The sequence below is a fragment of the Megalobrama amblycephala genome, linkage group LG18 (genome assembly GCF_018812025.1).
Source record: "Megalobrama amblycephala isolate DHTTF-2021 linkage group LG18, ASM1881202v1, whole genome shotgun sequence".
Lineage (NCBI taxonomy): Eukaryota > Metazoa > Chordata > Actinopteri > Cypriniformes > Xenocyprididae > Megalobrama > Megalobrama amblycephala.
This window is the reverse complement of record NC_063061.1, coordinates 33381774-33397903: the sequence shown is the minus strand read 5'-3', so window position 1 is coordinate 33397903 and position 16130 is coordinate 33381774. Positions and strand designations below refer to the sequence as shown.

Below are 16130 nucleotides of genomic sequence, written 5' to 3'. Positions count from 1 at the left end.
TATAAGAACGTTCCTAAATATTCAGTGTTGGCTCTGGGAACGTAAAAAGTGTCCAGTTTTCTTGACGTTCCAGGAACATTTTTATACGGTAGGCCTATAATGTTCCTCTTTCAACTTAATTTTGATCTAAAATTCAACATTGTAGGAACATTGATCTGTAACATTCCAAGAACATAAAATGTCCAGTTTCCTTAATGTTAGTAGAATGTTATTTAAAGGTTAGTATGATGTTCCTGAAACATTCTTTCAATAATTCAAACACCTGCTGTGAACAAACACTGAAAGAAAGAGAAATAAAATCACAGACTAACTTTCTTCAGCCACAGCCTTAGATGAACTGAAGATAAAAGACATTAAATCTCTGAAGATCTGATTAAACAACTCCACAAACAGCATTACCAGCTTCACTTATTACTAACCAGACTGACTTTATTTCTGTCACACATACTGCAGTTCTTATTGAGAATTAACAGGTTTAGATGTTTCATTTGAGGTCACCATCATGGAGGTTGGTGGTTGCTTTAGTTGAGCTCTTGACCCCTGATTTTTATAGAGTTGATTCTTTATTAGCAATTGCAAGTGTTTTTAAAAAACATTTCTGCCTTGATAAGTCAGATTGACGTGTCTGTTTTAATAACAGACAAATAAATGCATTAAAGTGGTTGTCTTTACTTTTGGTGTTGAAGTGTTATGTAAAGAGGAAATAATACACTTAATTACAATGATGGTAATAACTGCGTGTTATAAATAGACGGCCTTACTAACGCCGTTACCATTACTGGCAAAAAATGGCGCGTTACTATAATTGAGCTCACTGAAGCGGTTTTCATCTGAGAAGGCTCTCTCTCAGCCATAGGACCTGCAAAGATTCTTCTCTGGTGTGTGCTGCGGTTATACACTGATGCAAAAACTTGGGAAAATGAGATCCAGGCAGTAGATAAAGTTGATGAAAAATTATTTATTCATTACAATTAAATTTAGCCTCACACGCAACTTTAATCGATAATGAAAATACTTAAAACCAAAAGGTAAAATACCCATCATAAAGGAGTATTCAATAGTTAATAATAAATTTAGAGTATTATAAAATCCAGAGTATTGTATCCAATAGATGAAGATCAGAAAGAATTAAAACATTAAGACATTTGCAGATAAGAGAAGAAGCAGAAGCCCGGGAGAGCAAAGGAGAGAAAAGGCTAAATTATCAACAACTCAGTCCATATTATATCATAAGCATACAAGGAAATTCCCAACCCACTCAAACTGATGTTTTTGTTAAAATAAAAGGTTAACTGATTTCACCCATTACGTCATCCACTAGTCCAGTGTCAAAAATAGTTGTTTTAACCCTTAGGGAATTTTGCAAATCTTACACTATGTCAGCAGACATATTTTGATCAGATTCAAATGAGCACTAATATTGAAAAACATCACTTCTGCAGTACTTGGCAGGCGTCCAATGTCTAACCAATGTCACAGTGGAACACTTGAAGAACAATTGAACATAACAAGCATACATACTCTTAAATATAAAATAAGAATAACCATAAGAGTACAATAACAAGTAAATACTTGAAAACATGATAAGAATTAATATATAAAGTAGGAGTACAACATTTAATATTGGGGGCATTCAAGTTATTTGACATATTTTATTTAATTTTGTTTTTAAAGTAACGCAATAGTTACTTTCCCTGGTAATTAGTTACTTTTCTAATGATGTAACTCAGTACTATTTGTGAGAAGTAACTAGTAACTACACAAAAAAAAAAAAAAAAAGATTCTAGCTGCTTGTTCAGTTTATTTAAATAAAATAAGCAGAATCAACACAAATCTTTAGTTTTTTACTTAATTGGCATTTGCACTCAATTGTATTATGTTAAAGAAAATTAAATTTGCAAAATGTTAGGTTAACCTAAACCATTTGTGTTGGGACTACATGAATCATTTATGTTGCACTGATTGAAACTGGGCAGTGGATTTCTAGTTCCCAGCATGCTTTGCGTAGGTATAGATCGGGACAGTAAATGTTGAAATTAAGTGCTGTTTAATGTGTTTTTTTAGTAAAGGGAAATGCCTTTTAGTTTGATGTTTAGTTATATTTGACATTTAAAAGAGTTTTATGTTATGTTGCTTTTTTGAGGTTACCATTATGCTGAAGTGTAGACCTTAAAAAACAATATTATGTTGTTTTCAATTAGCTTTAACTGTGTTAAAGCCAGTGATGAAAAGTTCACTATCACTATTTGCGTGCTTGAAATGTTATGCATATCATATGAAAAAGTTTAGTTTTAGTTTTTGTAGAAACATAAATAAATTAGTTTGAGGCCCAGCACATAATGTATACAATCTTCATATGGTCATCAGCTTCTCTCCTCTCAACGGTCATGGAACATGTATGTGTGTGTACAACAGCTACTCACAACCTAAGCACAAGCGCACATCATCACCACGATGGTAAAAAAAAAAAAAAACCTTTTTATACGCTACAAACTCTTTTAAATGTTCAAAATAACTAAACATTAAACACTAACAGGTCTTTCCATTTCCTTAAAAGAGCAGAAAACTTGAGCAACTTTGCACAAGGGCACCAGTCTGAATTGCAACAGCACTGGTTGGATCAACAAGAGTGAATTATGTTCAGGAAACATTCACAGAATACGTCAAATGAAACTGGTGTGATCTCATTCAATCAGGATGAATTTTGAAAACTGGACAGTTTTTACATTCCCAGAACTGACACTGAATATTTAGTGAACATTCTTATAACAAAATTCTGTTAGCTGGGATAGCACCTTAACCACCCCAAAGAACTGCTGAAGGACCAATTTTTTTAGAGTGTAGTAGTATAATACTATTTTCTTCATCATTTTGATTAGATGGAGTGTTTAAGGGAAGCTTCCTCCTGCTCTTCTCTCCTCTGCTCTTCTACTTCCTGTTTCAGTGAGTCCAGATTCAAGACTTCAGATTCTACAGTGAAGATCAGCGAATATGAGACACATTCTGATGCATTACTATAGTTTACTGAATAAAGCTTTTGATGCTCTGCTCTTCTTTGTATCATGATTTGAGGAACTCAAAAATATGCATTTTAATAAACAAATATGAAACAAATATACTGCATCATCATTAGAAGCAGATTGTCTATATAGCCAAATAATTCTTCATACTAGAATCAAAACACAAACATTTCTTTCATACACAGAAAAACAGATACTTTAAGATGAGTAAGAGTATGTGAGATGTGTTTTCATTTGGAAACACGTGTATCTACAAATCATGAGAATGTGTTTTTGGGTTAACCAATCAAAGCTTTATAATATTTAGAAACAATATGATTATAATCCACAACTGCTCACATTTATATTTAAGACATCAAGCCTTTAAAAAGATATTTGCCTAGAGAGAATTACAAGATTAATCTATTTATTTTATTACTCAGTGACACTCACACACACATCTTACATAGACCACACATAACGGAAATATGTCTCCTGAGAAGTCACGCATGCTTGTGAGGTGTGACAAACATTGTTTAGACACTGTCTGAGAGAGCGACATCATCTCTAATGCCTCCTTGAGCCCAATCGAATCAAAATGACGAAATAATGATCTGAGTGAGATGTTTTTAGCTCAGTAAAATTAGTTGCAAGTTTGTGCCCGAGATCACCATAACAGTACTTGAGGATCTGATGATATTAATAAAAAAAATTCAGATATACTTTCTATTTTCAGGTCAAAATGAAGGTCACCACTCAAAACCATTCAATCTTGCAGAAAAACCAAACTCTGCCCTCAGTCATGACACACAAGCCCTCAAAAACACAAACTTCAACATAGTCGTACACACTAGTGAGTTCAGTTAAAAAAAAAACACTGATACAGAAAACTCATTTTGGCAATCAGGAATCATTTTATAGCTCAGTGTCTATTACAGTATACAACATCCCAGCCAGCAGAGCCATGTGGGGCCCAAATGGGTTTGACCTGGGCTATCTAACTGGGACCCAGCCAGTTTTGCACCCAGTTTCCATGTAGGCCCCACATGGATTTGCCCAGATGAAATGAACACTGCTTAGTGTGCACACTACAGGCTGTTTAATGTAACACTTAATCAGTGTTGGAGGTAATGAGATAATTAAGTGATTGAATAATGATTTTGTATTAGTGAAGAACACCTGCTGTTAACAAGCAGAATCACTGAAGGAAAGAGAAACACAAGAACTACTTCCAGCCACAGCCTTGGATGAAATCAACTGAAGATAAAATACATTACATCTCTCAAGATCTGATTAAACAACTCCACAAACAACATTAGCTTCACTTATTACTAACCAGACTGACTTTATTTCTGTCAGACATCTACAGAAGTTCGTATTAAGAATTAAGAAGAGGCTTAGATGTTGATTACTTATTTGAAAGTAATAGTTTGATTTGATGTTACCATTGTGGCGATCAGTGTGTGCTTTAGTCAGGCTCTTGACTTTTTAACATTACTTTTTCTCTTGACATTTGCGTCTGTTTGTTATGGTGAGAACAGCAAGAGAAAATATAATCAGATGTTGTAAGCTGATTGATGATAAGAATATAATCATCATATATTGGCTTAACTCATTGATATTATACGGGTAGTATGTTATTAAACTAGTATTAGTAGTATGTTGTTATGCAATGCATTCTGGGAGCCATGGATAAGTTTCGTATGATGCACTCAGAATGCATTGCACCATTGAAGCATGTCACCATTGTTGAGATTCATATGCTGATTCTTGATGTCCGTGTGTGAGTAAAACTCACAGGAGCCCAAAATATGTAAATGGTGTGTTATAAATCGTTTGATGTTCTGATTAAATTCTATTATTCTCTTGCTGTAGAATCATAACAATAAAACAGAATTAATAACATACTACCCGTATAATATCAATGAGTTAAGCCAATATATGATGATTATATTCTTATCACCAATCAGCTTACAGCATCTGATTATATTTTCTCTTGCTGTTCTCGCCATAACAAACAGACACAGCTGTCAAGAGAAAAACTAATGTTAAAAAGTCAAGAGCCTGACTAAAGCACACACTGATCGCCACAATGGTAACATCAAATCAAACTATTACTTTCAAATAAGTAATCAACATCTAAGCCTCTTCTTAATTCTTAATACGAACTTCTGTAGATGTCTGACAGAAATAAAGTCAGTCTGGTTAGTAATAAGTGAAGCTAATGTTGTTTGTGGAGTTGTTTAATCAGATCTTGAGAGATGTAATGTATTTTATCTTCAGTTGATTTCATCCAAGGCTGTGGCTGGAAGTAGTTCTTGTGTTTCTCTTTCCTTCAGTGATTCTGCTTGTTAACAGCAGGTGTTCTTCACTAATACAAAATCATTATTCAATCACTTAATTATCTCATTACCTCCAACACTGATTAAGTGTTACATTAAACAGCCTGTAGTGTGCACACTAAGCAGTGTTCATTTCATCTGGGCAAATCCATGTGGGGCCTACATGGAAACTGGGTGCAAAACTGGCTGGGTCCCAGTTAGATAGCCCAGGTCAAACCCATTTGGGCCCCACATGGCTCTGCTGGCTGGGATGAACAGAGATGTGCAAAATACAGTGAAATTCATCAATAAGCTTTAAGAAAAGTTTATATTACACTAGTGTAAAGAGATCTACAGTAGATGAAAAGCACTAGAAAATAAAAGTTAAATACCAAAGAACTGAACATGAACTTGGAATTGTAATATAATGTAGTTCACAAATGTGTACAAATGGAACCTTATTGTAAAGTGTCAAAGATTAAATGAATGAAAGATGCAAAAACAGGCTCCTTATGTGATATTGTATTTATTTTTGAGACAATGTAAAAAAAAAAAAAAAAATCTAATCTTTATGAGACTTTGCAACTTGGTTTTAATAAAATAATTAATATATGCAAAAACATTTGCATGATTGTTGTACGGAAAATGTTGTTCCATGTGAAACTGTGAAACTGTGTAAACAGCGGATGGAAATGGAACATAAAGTTACAGTATATTTTACTAAAAGAAGAAAAAGCCCAAAACCAAAGTGGGGACTTTTTTTATTCCAGAAGAACACTCAAGTCACTGTAGTCTACATCCTCACATACACAAATCAATCTACAAATACATGAAGAACTACAAATTCAGCATTAAATGTACAAATATATATACTTCTTTGTAACAATATGACCATAAATTGTTCACATTTACAATATTTAGCAAACACAGAAGAGAAAAGAAGCATCACGTTAGTTTTTCCTATTAAGTGACACCCACACAACCACAGACACTCATGCCACACATTTCACATGAACTACACAAACCCACACCACATTCACATTTGCACTGACGCATGCATGCACACGATCTTTGAAAGCTGACACTCAAACAGCAGAACCACACACCAAATCTGCAAAACCACACACTAATTCTCGGCCTTTGACTCATTTTTCAATTTCATAAAACACTTTTTTCAAAACAAAACACAATTCTCTATGTAACACACAAAAAATCTAACAGGAATTATCTTGATTTCCTTTTTCAAACACAACCAATCAAACCGCCACACTAATTCATCAGTGCCTCACACTAACTCCTCACATGCGCAAACACTTATTGCTTTACTTACAGTATTTCACAATTGCTAAAACACTAAACCCCATTCTCTGAACCCAATGCTCAGTGGCCTAAACCCATTTGTCGAATCAGTCACTTTGTAGGCAAAACCTTAAACAAGGTTAGGTAGTTAAGACACTGTTTGCAAATCTCATCCACTCTTTTTGCAAAACTCTAAACACATTCTTACTCACTAAAACACATTTTGCACTGTGTTGCAAAATGGAAAATACATGTGGCAAAAGTTAAACACAACTACAACACAGTTGTCATCCTTTAAACACAATGACTCAAAATTATTCACACTTATTTCTAATGATGTGATCAAATCAACTGTATAAAATATAGGTCAGTTCAGAGTGCACAGGTGACACAGGTGCTGAATGATGATACCAACAATAGATGGAAACAAACTGAAAAGTAGAGGAGGAAGAGTATGTGTAAGAGGATGATGAGGAGAAAGAGCAAGGGGTGTGGAGACAAGGCTGTCAAGGCTGGATCCGGCACAGGTTTTTCCCTTTGCCTGGCAAGAGACGACATTGCCTGTGATGTGGAAAATGTCCTCAACAATATTCAATAATATTCAACAATATTATTGATCTGACAGTACTAACATTATAGGATGAGAACTGAACTAAGCTAGCCTAGATGATGACATCACTGTTTTCTGCAGAACTGCTTTATAGAGGAAAATAATTACAGTAATTTACATAATAATTGATGGTCTTTACAATGTAAGTGAATCAACACTGAACTGACTTCAGCTGAACAATGAAACTATTTTCTTTTCGAGCTGTACAGCCAAAATGAACCCTCTTTGCATTACTGATCATCATGTACCTGTTATCACTGTAAAGCTGCTTTGACTATACTATACTATACTAGACTATACTAGACTATACTAGACTAGTTTAGACTAGTATCTGTGTAGTATAAATTGCAATTGAAATAAAGGTGACTTGACTTGATTTAGGCCGGAGCCAACATGAAGACGTGATGCTGAAGCAGAATGAATCTCTCACTGACTCTGACTTTGTTTTTTTTGTGTGTGTGTGTGTGTGTGTGTGTGTGTGTGTACTGTATCATGCTTTTCATTTAGAGTTTTCTTTAACCTTTTAGTCATTTGCATTTAGACTGCTGTATGTTTGCAGTATGTAAGTACTGTATATACAGACATTCAATACTATATAATATTGAATATAATACTGTACTTGCAGTACATACAGTATACTTTAAATTCACATTACTTGTGATTTCTATACATTTTATGTAATGGCAAAATGTGTTTACTGTGTTACAATATACTTTTTTTTCTGTAACCTCATGTTCTGGATGTTGTGTTTTCCATTTTTTAATGTAGTGTCTAATGAATGATCTGTATGTGTTTATATTTTGCTTAATGTGTGTATGATCTGAAAGCTTTGTTTGATTTTGCCATAAGAGTCAGAAGTTTTGTGAAATTAGTTTGAAGATTGGATTTGTGTTTAATGTTTTGAGAAAATGAGTGATGGTTTCAAGAAATGTGTTTTAGCAATTTTGAAATACTGTAATACCAACCAATCACCCAGCTAACAGAATTTTGTTATAAGAACGTTCTCTAAATATTCAGTGTTGGTTCTGGGAATGTTAAAAACGTCCAGTTATCTTGACGTTCCAGGAACATTTTTATAAGGTATAATGTTCCTCAAACGTTCTTTCAACTTAATTTTGATGTAAAATTCAACATTGTAGGAACATTGATCTGTAACATTCCAAGAACATGAAAATGTCCAGTTTCCTTAATGGAATGTTATTTAAAGGTTAGTATGATGTTCCTGAAACGTCCTTTCAATCATTCAAACACCTGCTGTGAACAAACACTGAAAGAAAGAGAAATAAAATCACAGACTAACTTTCTTCAGCCACAGCCTTAGATGAACTGAAGATAAAAGACATTCATTCTCTGAAGATCTGATTAAACAACTCCACAAACAGCATTACCAGCTTCACTTATTACTAACCAGACTGACTTTATTTCTGTCACACGTCTACAGAAGTTCTTATTGAGAATTAACAGATTTAGATGTTTCGTTTGAGGTCACCATCATGGAGGTTGGTGGTTGTTTTAGTTGAGCTCTTGACCCCTGAGTAATGCAAAGTAGGGATGGGCAATACTGCTTAAATTGTTTTTGATATAATACTGATACTTTCAAGGCCAATATCACCGATATTGATACCAATACGATATCTTTTAAATTATTGAATTACTATGAGTAAAATGGGTAATGATATCCTCTTAACATTATATTTGAAAGGTATTTTAACATTCAATATGCCTTAATTGCAATTTATTAGATTATATCTTTGTTTACACATGGTTAAAATGTTTACTTGTAGTGGTAACCATGAAAATCTACAAATACTGTAGGCCTAGCTAAGCTAGGGTCACTGTATAATGGCATTCATTTACATAAGGGACTGCCAGTGACTGGCTGTTGCACCCATTAAATGCAAACTTTGTTTTCTGAGAGTGTAGTTATAGAACAGCATATCAATATGAATGTTTAACGTTCAATTTAAATAAATGTAATTGCAAAAAATATGTAGGCTACTATTTTATTTTGTTTGTTGTGAAATAACTCAAACATAGCCTATTATGTTGTTCTGTCTTAGGTTAAGCATTGTTCTGGGCTGCGTTTCCCAAAAGCATCAATGTTTTTTTTTTACGATACTGAACGCATGCAGTCCGGGTTTGAATGTAGTGAACTTCAACATGTCTGTTCTAACAACAGACAAATGACTGCATTAAAGTAGTTTAAATAACTGCATTTTTTCTTTTTCTGTGATTGCTAGTTTAATAAATTGAAATATTGCATCAAACTCAACCAATGTGAAAAATATTATTGTTAGTTGACTTTGTGTTTAAAACATCATTTTGTGTCATTCATACTCTCACATACATCAACATTCGGCATATGAAACGCAACAATGGTGACATGCTTCATGCCAGCATACAAAACACATTCATGTTTCCCAGCATGCATTGCGACATGAATAATTTATGCAGCTATTTTTTTTTAATTCTCACCATTGTTGAGGTTTGTATGATGAGTGCTGATGTCTAAGTGTGCCATTTTTAACTTAAAGCAGTTCATTGTTAAATGTTATTTCTGTCACATTTAAGTGTGTTGTTTCTCTTTACATGACAGTTGATTAAACCACTTTAATGCAGTCATTTCTCTGTTATTAAAACAGATATGTTGAGCTGATTTATTACAGTTGTTCACAGATGTTAGGACACATTTCTCAATACTTAGGTCACTTTTGCAAAACTCTTCACACAGTGAGCACAACAGAAGTCTATGTGGACTAAACTGAGGATCAATTATCATTGCTTTGGTACAAAATGCATTCAATGACTACATCTCTCAAATTTCATGAATTATTTTCTCACTCAGACACAACTGCCAAAACTCTTTGTACGTACATGCCAATTTGCACATGCTTACATACTGTTTTCAAAACTGTTAAACTTATGTTCAAAACAATAACATAATACAAAACTGAATAAGACAGTAATTTGCTACATTCCTACAGTAATATTTTAATGAAATATATTTTAAATCTTAAAATTAAATGCTATAAAAACAATTGAATTGTATCTGTATCAGTGGATGGTGTGTATACAAATTCTTGTATTTTGGAATTACTCAGTGCAAAAAAAATAAAAATAAATAAACAACATAAAATATTGACAAATTCTGCATCATGTCTGATTCATTCCAGTAACATATATTGCAGTGAATTATAAACAGAGATGTGTCCTTGTTTTACACAAGAAAACACTGTATAATGCTACATGTTGTCAGTGTTTTTTAGGTCATTGTTTTGTGGGTGACAAAGTGTGTTTGTCGGCTGTCAACCTTTGCTAGTGTTCTGGAAGAATGAGTTGATTTGAGACCTGAATAAAGTGTTTTGGTAGTTATAATGCATTTTGAATGTGAAATGAAGTGCTTTGCCAGGCTGAAATTTGGTTGTGTGAAGAGTTTTGGAAAAGTGACCTAAGTATTGAGAAATGTGTCCTAGCGTCTGTAAAAAAACTGTAATACAAAGATGTTTTCTAAAAACACATACAATTGCTGATAAAGAAACAACTCTACAATACTCAGGGTCAAGAGCTCAACTAAAGCAACCACCAATCTCCATGATGGTGACCTCAAACAAAACATCTAATCTTCTGTTATTTCTCAGTAAGAACTTCAGTAAGAAAGTGAAGCTGGTAATGCTGTTTGTGGAGATGTTTAATCAGATCTTCAGAGATTTAATGTCTTTTTATCTTCAGTTCATCTAAGGCTACGTCCACACGAAGCCGGAGCTTACCCTAAACCGATTTTTTTTCCTCGTCTCAAAAAATATCTGCGTCCACACGAAACCACTGAAACGACTCAAAACGATGTAGTATACATGCCAGACCATTATGTGGCACTGTAATTCTACCGCAGAAATGCACTTAAAGCAGCGAAGAAGACTTGGAGCATGCGCATAAACCTTGCGCGCTGAATACAAACTTTAGCAAAGTTTAGAAATAACGCTTTATTTTGGTTCAGTAGCTTCTGCAGCACGAACGCAAGCATGTAGAGTCTGCTATTGCTGTTGTTGGTGCTGTATTGTGGTGTTAGCGCGTCTGACTAGGGTCGACACGTGGGATGATGACATCATCGTTTCAGAAAATTTACTGATTGTCCCGTCCACATGACAATGCCAAGGCAGTGTTTTCAAATTTTTCCACTCTGGAACCAGGTTTCACCTTTCGAAAACGCCGGATCCGTGTGGACGAAACGACGAAATTTGTGCGCCTATCCGCCTATAAGGCTGCGGCTAAAAAATTTGTGCGGTTTCACCTCTCTGTTTCAAAAATAAACTCCCGCAGTTTTCTAAAAGCGGCCGTTACGCGAGGCGAGTGCGGCTACAACAGGTTAATTTACTCATGCAAATAAACTTAAACAAGATGTCCCAGATTATTGCTCTCTCTATATCAGTATATATCTTCTACTAGTTCCAGCATGTGTGCAGTTGAGTTCTGTTGACAACTATGCATCGCTCAACATACGTCACTTACTCTGTAGCTCTGATTGGTTGTAGGTCTATCCAATTGAGGTCTTTCCTGGATCGGTTGAAATACGCCCCCATAATCAAAGCCCAATGGAGCAGTATCAGACTCATATTCTGACTAGAATTGAGTTATGACCACGTCAGGCTAGTGTATACATGGGTTTCATGTGACGTCACTGTATTCTATCGCCGCCATATTTGGGACCGGTCACAGCTGCGCGCCCTGTTTAAGTCTATGGTGACAGCAGCTACAACTACCAGAGGAAGGCCAACGAAACGCTTTCAGAAGGTTCACAACAAGTTTATAATATACTTGGATATGTGGTGCTGTTAGCCGTTTCAACAGTCGTCAGAACTACAAATTTATTTGATCCCAAAGTAGTTAGATCGGCAGAATTATTGGCTTCATTCAGAAGGGACCACACCACTGGCAGCCAAACAGCAATGCACAACATTAATAACTGCTGGGACTGTCATTTACGTAACATTATAACGAGGACACTATTGTAATAATGTTGTGAATTCTCTGTGTTGTTGTTTCAGCGTGTTGTTGTGGTAAGAGCGCGTCGACTGAGTTAAACATTGATTACATAACTTGTTCAAACTTCACTTGTGCATTCGCGTCATTTTGTACAGATAAAACTTATTAATTTTATTAAGTATAAATATCTGATTATTCTCATAAAGGATGTGTTTCGTTGAGGTAAATAACCCACAGAGCTGATGATCATCTATAGCTTCAGTGCGAGCGCTCAAAAAGACAAAACATTAATATGATTGGGACTGTCTTCTTCTTATACATGATATTATAATCGTATATACTTGTAAAATAACGTTGTGAATTATTTGGGCTTATTTGCTGTGTTTCGGAGTTTCAATGAGGTTACTTCAAGTTCATCTGTGCGTGATTTTGTGCAAATACTAGTTGTAATATTATTTTTATTTTGTATTAATATCTGGATTATTTTATATAGGATGTGTTCCGTTGATTAATTAAAAAGTTGAAAGTTAATTAACTTTCAGTTTATGGGTTTTTTATTCTCTTCAGCTTCAGCGTGCGCAGCTCAAACAGCAATGATTAAGTCATTAAAATGTTTAACGTTACTACACAGTATTATTAAAACTTTAATATTTCTTTTAGAAACGAATGCATTATTTTTAATAACTAGCTCTTATATTCTAGTATTATTTTCATCAACACATAGTTTGATTAATAATAAGGATCATGAACAATAACAGATTTTTTTGTTGTATACAATAACATCAATAACAGATTCATTTTGATAACAGTATTATTTGAGCTGCGCGCGCTGAATGAACACCCGTAAACTGAAGCGCTTTGCTAGAAGGTTAATTAACTCAACAGGACACATCCTATGGTAATTCATATATATTTATACAAGCTATACATAAAATTACAACTTATATTTGCACAAAATCATGCACGCATGTACTTGAACTAAGTAATGTAGTCAGCTGGTGTCGTGAATTTGTTCATCCTGTAACACGCCGAAACACAGCAACTAGAATTCATAATATTTTCAAATAAATCAAATAAATTTGAAGTTCTGACGACTGTTGAAACGGCTAACAGCACCACATATCCAAGATCTATTATAAACTTGTTGTGAACCTTCTGAGAGCGTTTTGTTGGCCTTCCTCTGGTAGTTGTAGCTGCTGTCACCATAGACTTAAACAGGGCGCGCAGCTGTGACCGGTCCCAAATATGGCGGCGGGCATAGCGGAAGTGACGTCTTTGAAACCCATGTATATATGCCGTCAAGAGTGTAACGAGAAGCTCAAGCCCACGTTAAGCCAATCAGAATCCCAAAAATAGCAACAAATCACTTTCTCTTGAAGTGATTCGACGTTGTTGCAAAATTGCTGACCTCCGAGCACTCATTCGTCTCTGCTCCTCGACATAATGGAGCAGCTGTATTTGCAAATGCAAACACACGAGAAGAGTTTGCACCAACATAAATGCGACTGCTACTCTGAACGCTTCCATGATCACATGTAAACATAGGTGTGAGCTCTGGCGCATACTGTGACATTGGCTCCCTAAACACCCGTTTGTCTCAGTTTACATGCAAACGTGCAAACGAAGATTTTCAAAATCTCCACTCTGGCCGGAGTTTTTAGAAAGACTCGTTTTCAGAGGCGAATTCTCCGTTTGCGTGTAAACGAAGAGCGCAAACGAGGGGAAATGTTTTTCAAAATAACCATGTACGTGTAAACGGGGCCTCTTTCTTTCAGTGTTTTTTTCACAGCAGGTGTTTAAATGATTGAAAGAACGTTTCAGGAACATCAAACTAACCTTTAAATAACATTCTACTAACATTAAGGAAACTGGACATTTTCATGTTCTTTGAATGTTACAGAATAACGTTCCTAAAATGTTGAATTTTAGATCAAAATTAAGTTGAAAGAATGTTTGAGGAACATTATACCTTATAAAAACGTTCCTGGAACGTCAAGAAAACTGGACATTTTTTTACATTCCCAGAACCAACACTGAATATTTAGAGAACGTTCTTATAACAAAATTCTGTTAGGTGGGTTACAGCACCTTTGCTTTTACAGGGATATATATCATTTATTTATATACAGTGTATATATATAAATTTTATTATTGCAGTATGGTTTTTAGACTTTTTTACAGCATGACAAGCTTTATTAAATATGACCCCAGGAACAAGGTGATGTAGTATTTTATTTCATAAAATGCTACATCAGAAGTTTACAGGGAAAAAAATCACATCAGAACACCAAAAATACAGTACAGAGAAAACACAAGCTCTATATTCAGTACAGTGTGTCTGAGTGTAGGATGTGAAGAGCTGCTGGATTCAGTGCAGCAGGAAGTAGGAGAGCAGAGAACAGCAGAGGAACAGGAAGCTCTGGGAGACACTCTGAGCACCGTTACACAGGTTCCCCTCACAACATGAGACGCTTTCAACATTATGAACATTATGAACTGATGCTGTGGCATCACAATAGGATTTAGATGCACAGCCTTTTACAGAAACTGACTGTCCTCCATAAGCCACTGATGGAAAGAAAGAAAACAAAGGTTGATTCAGTCTAAGCTGGACATTGGGATATGTGATCTGTGTGAAATGTTTAAACCTAAGAGAGTTTTAATGACTTTAATCTTCTTCCTTTTCCAGATTCTCACCTGTTGCTTTAACACAGTGGTCTTCAATCCCTGAACAGCTCAAAATGTTTGAGCAGCTCTTCCCATCACAAGAGAAACATTTCTTTCCATTTGGGACAGGCTCTACAGAGGGAAAACAAGTATACTTTTATTTTATTTTATAATACAACACATCTTTAGTGGCTACATTCAATCAGTTCATAACATACAGGATGCACCTTCGTTTTATTTCCTGATTGAATGTCATTTGGAAGTAAAATGAGTGTTGACTTTAAAGAAGATAGTTATTTGCACATGATCATTGAAGGACAATACCTGGAGCATCTTGGGTGTTACACTGGTCTGTGTTACAGCAGGAAGTAGTCACCTCTGTAATGCCGGTATTCATGGACACACTTTGACAGGCAGGAGCACAATCTTTAATCTCCACTTTAGTTTTAGTGTCACCTAAAAACATGAACGATACAGGAATGACTAATTAAACTGCACATTATTTGGATGGAAAATGTATTTATAAATATGAATTTATAAAATTTTCTCATTTCAACCATTTTTTTTAAATATAAAATCAATTAAATATCAGAAATATAGAATATTTTGTGTTTAAAATTGTAAATTTTGCCAGAAAAACAAGTTGTTCTGTTGCAGCACCAGTAAATAGCAGCATCTCCAGTCAGTAAAAAACAGTCAATTTCAATCATATTGGACTTACCAACTTGTGTCACACCTGTTGAAGTCACACAATGAGAAGATCCAATGGGACATGTTTTTAACTTCTGATCTGCACAAGAACCCGTCAGACTCATACACTCATAACAGGTGAAAGAGTGTCCTTTAGTAATAAAACAGAGAGAGATGCATCAGTGATCTGTTATTATTCTCAGTAACATTCACAAACATTATTTGTCTTTGTACCTGCAGTGAAAAGAATGAATAGAAGAAAAACTGAGATTTGCAGATCCATCTTTGATCAGGAGGAGAATGAAATAGTGCACGTTTCAGAGCTCATTTTATAGATTCTCAAAAGGGGAGGGTCTTTATGAGAAAGTTTAACAGTAGACATTTCTTGAAACAGAAACTTCAGCTTTCATAATTTACTTGCTAATGATAAATAATGACTATAAAGAATTAATACTGTACGTCATCTTAAACCAACCTTCTAAAAGTGACAGTTTACCCAAAAAATAATTTATTCACCCTCATGTCATTCAAAACCAGTATGAATTTCTTTCTTCTGTGGAACAC

The 16130-nt window shown here is 34.8% G+C and overlaps 1 protein-coding gene across 1 annotated transcript; it reads right to left on the bottom strand.

Annotated features, from left to right (window-relative positions):
- Positions 1-14423: 14423 nt before the first annotated feature.
- LOC125252878 (urokinase plasminogen activator surface receptor-like) lies at positions 14424-15871 on the bottom strand. Its single transcript, XM_048166525.1, has 5 exons — positions 15801-15871; positions 15598-15717; positions 15201-15332; positions 14907-15008; positions 14424-14777 (listed from the first exon to the last, which is right to left on the bottom strand). Exons 1-5 carry the CDS (start codon positions 15847-15849, stop codon positions 14578-14580), a joined length of 603 nt encoding a protein of 200 aa, XP_048022482.1. The 5' UTR covers positions 15850-15871; the 3' UTR covers positions 14424-14577.
- Between the last annotated feature and the right edge of the window lie 259 nt (positions 15872-16130).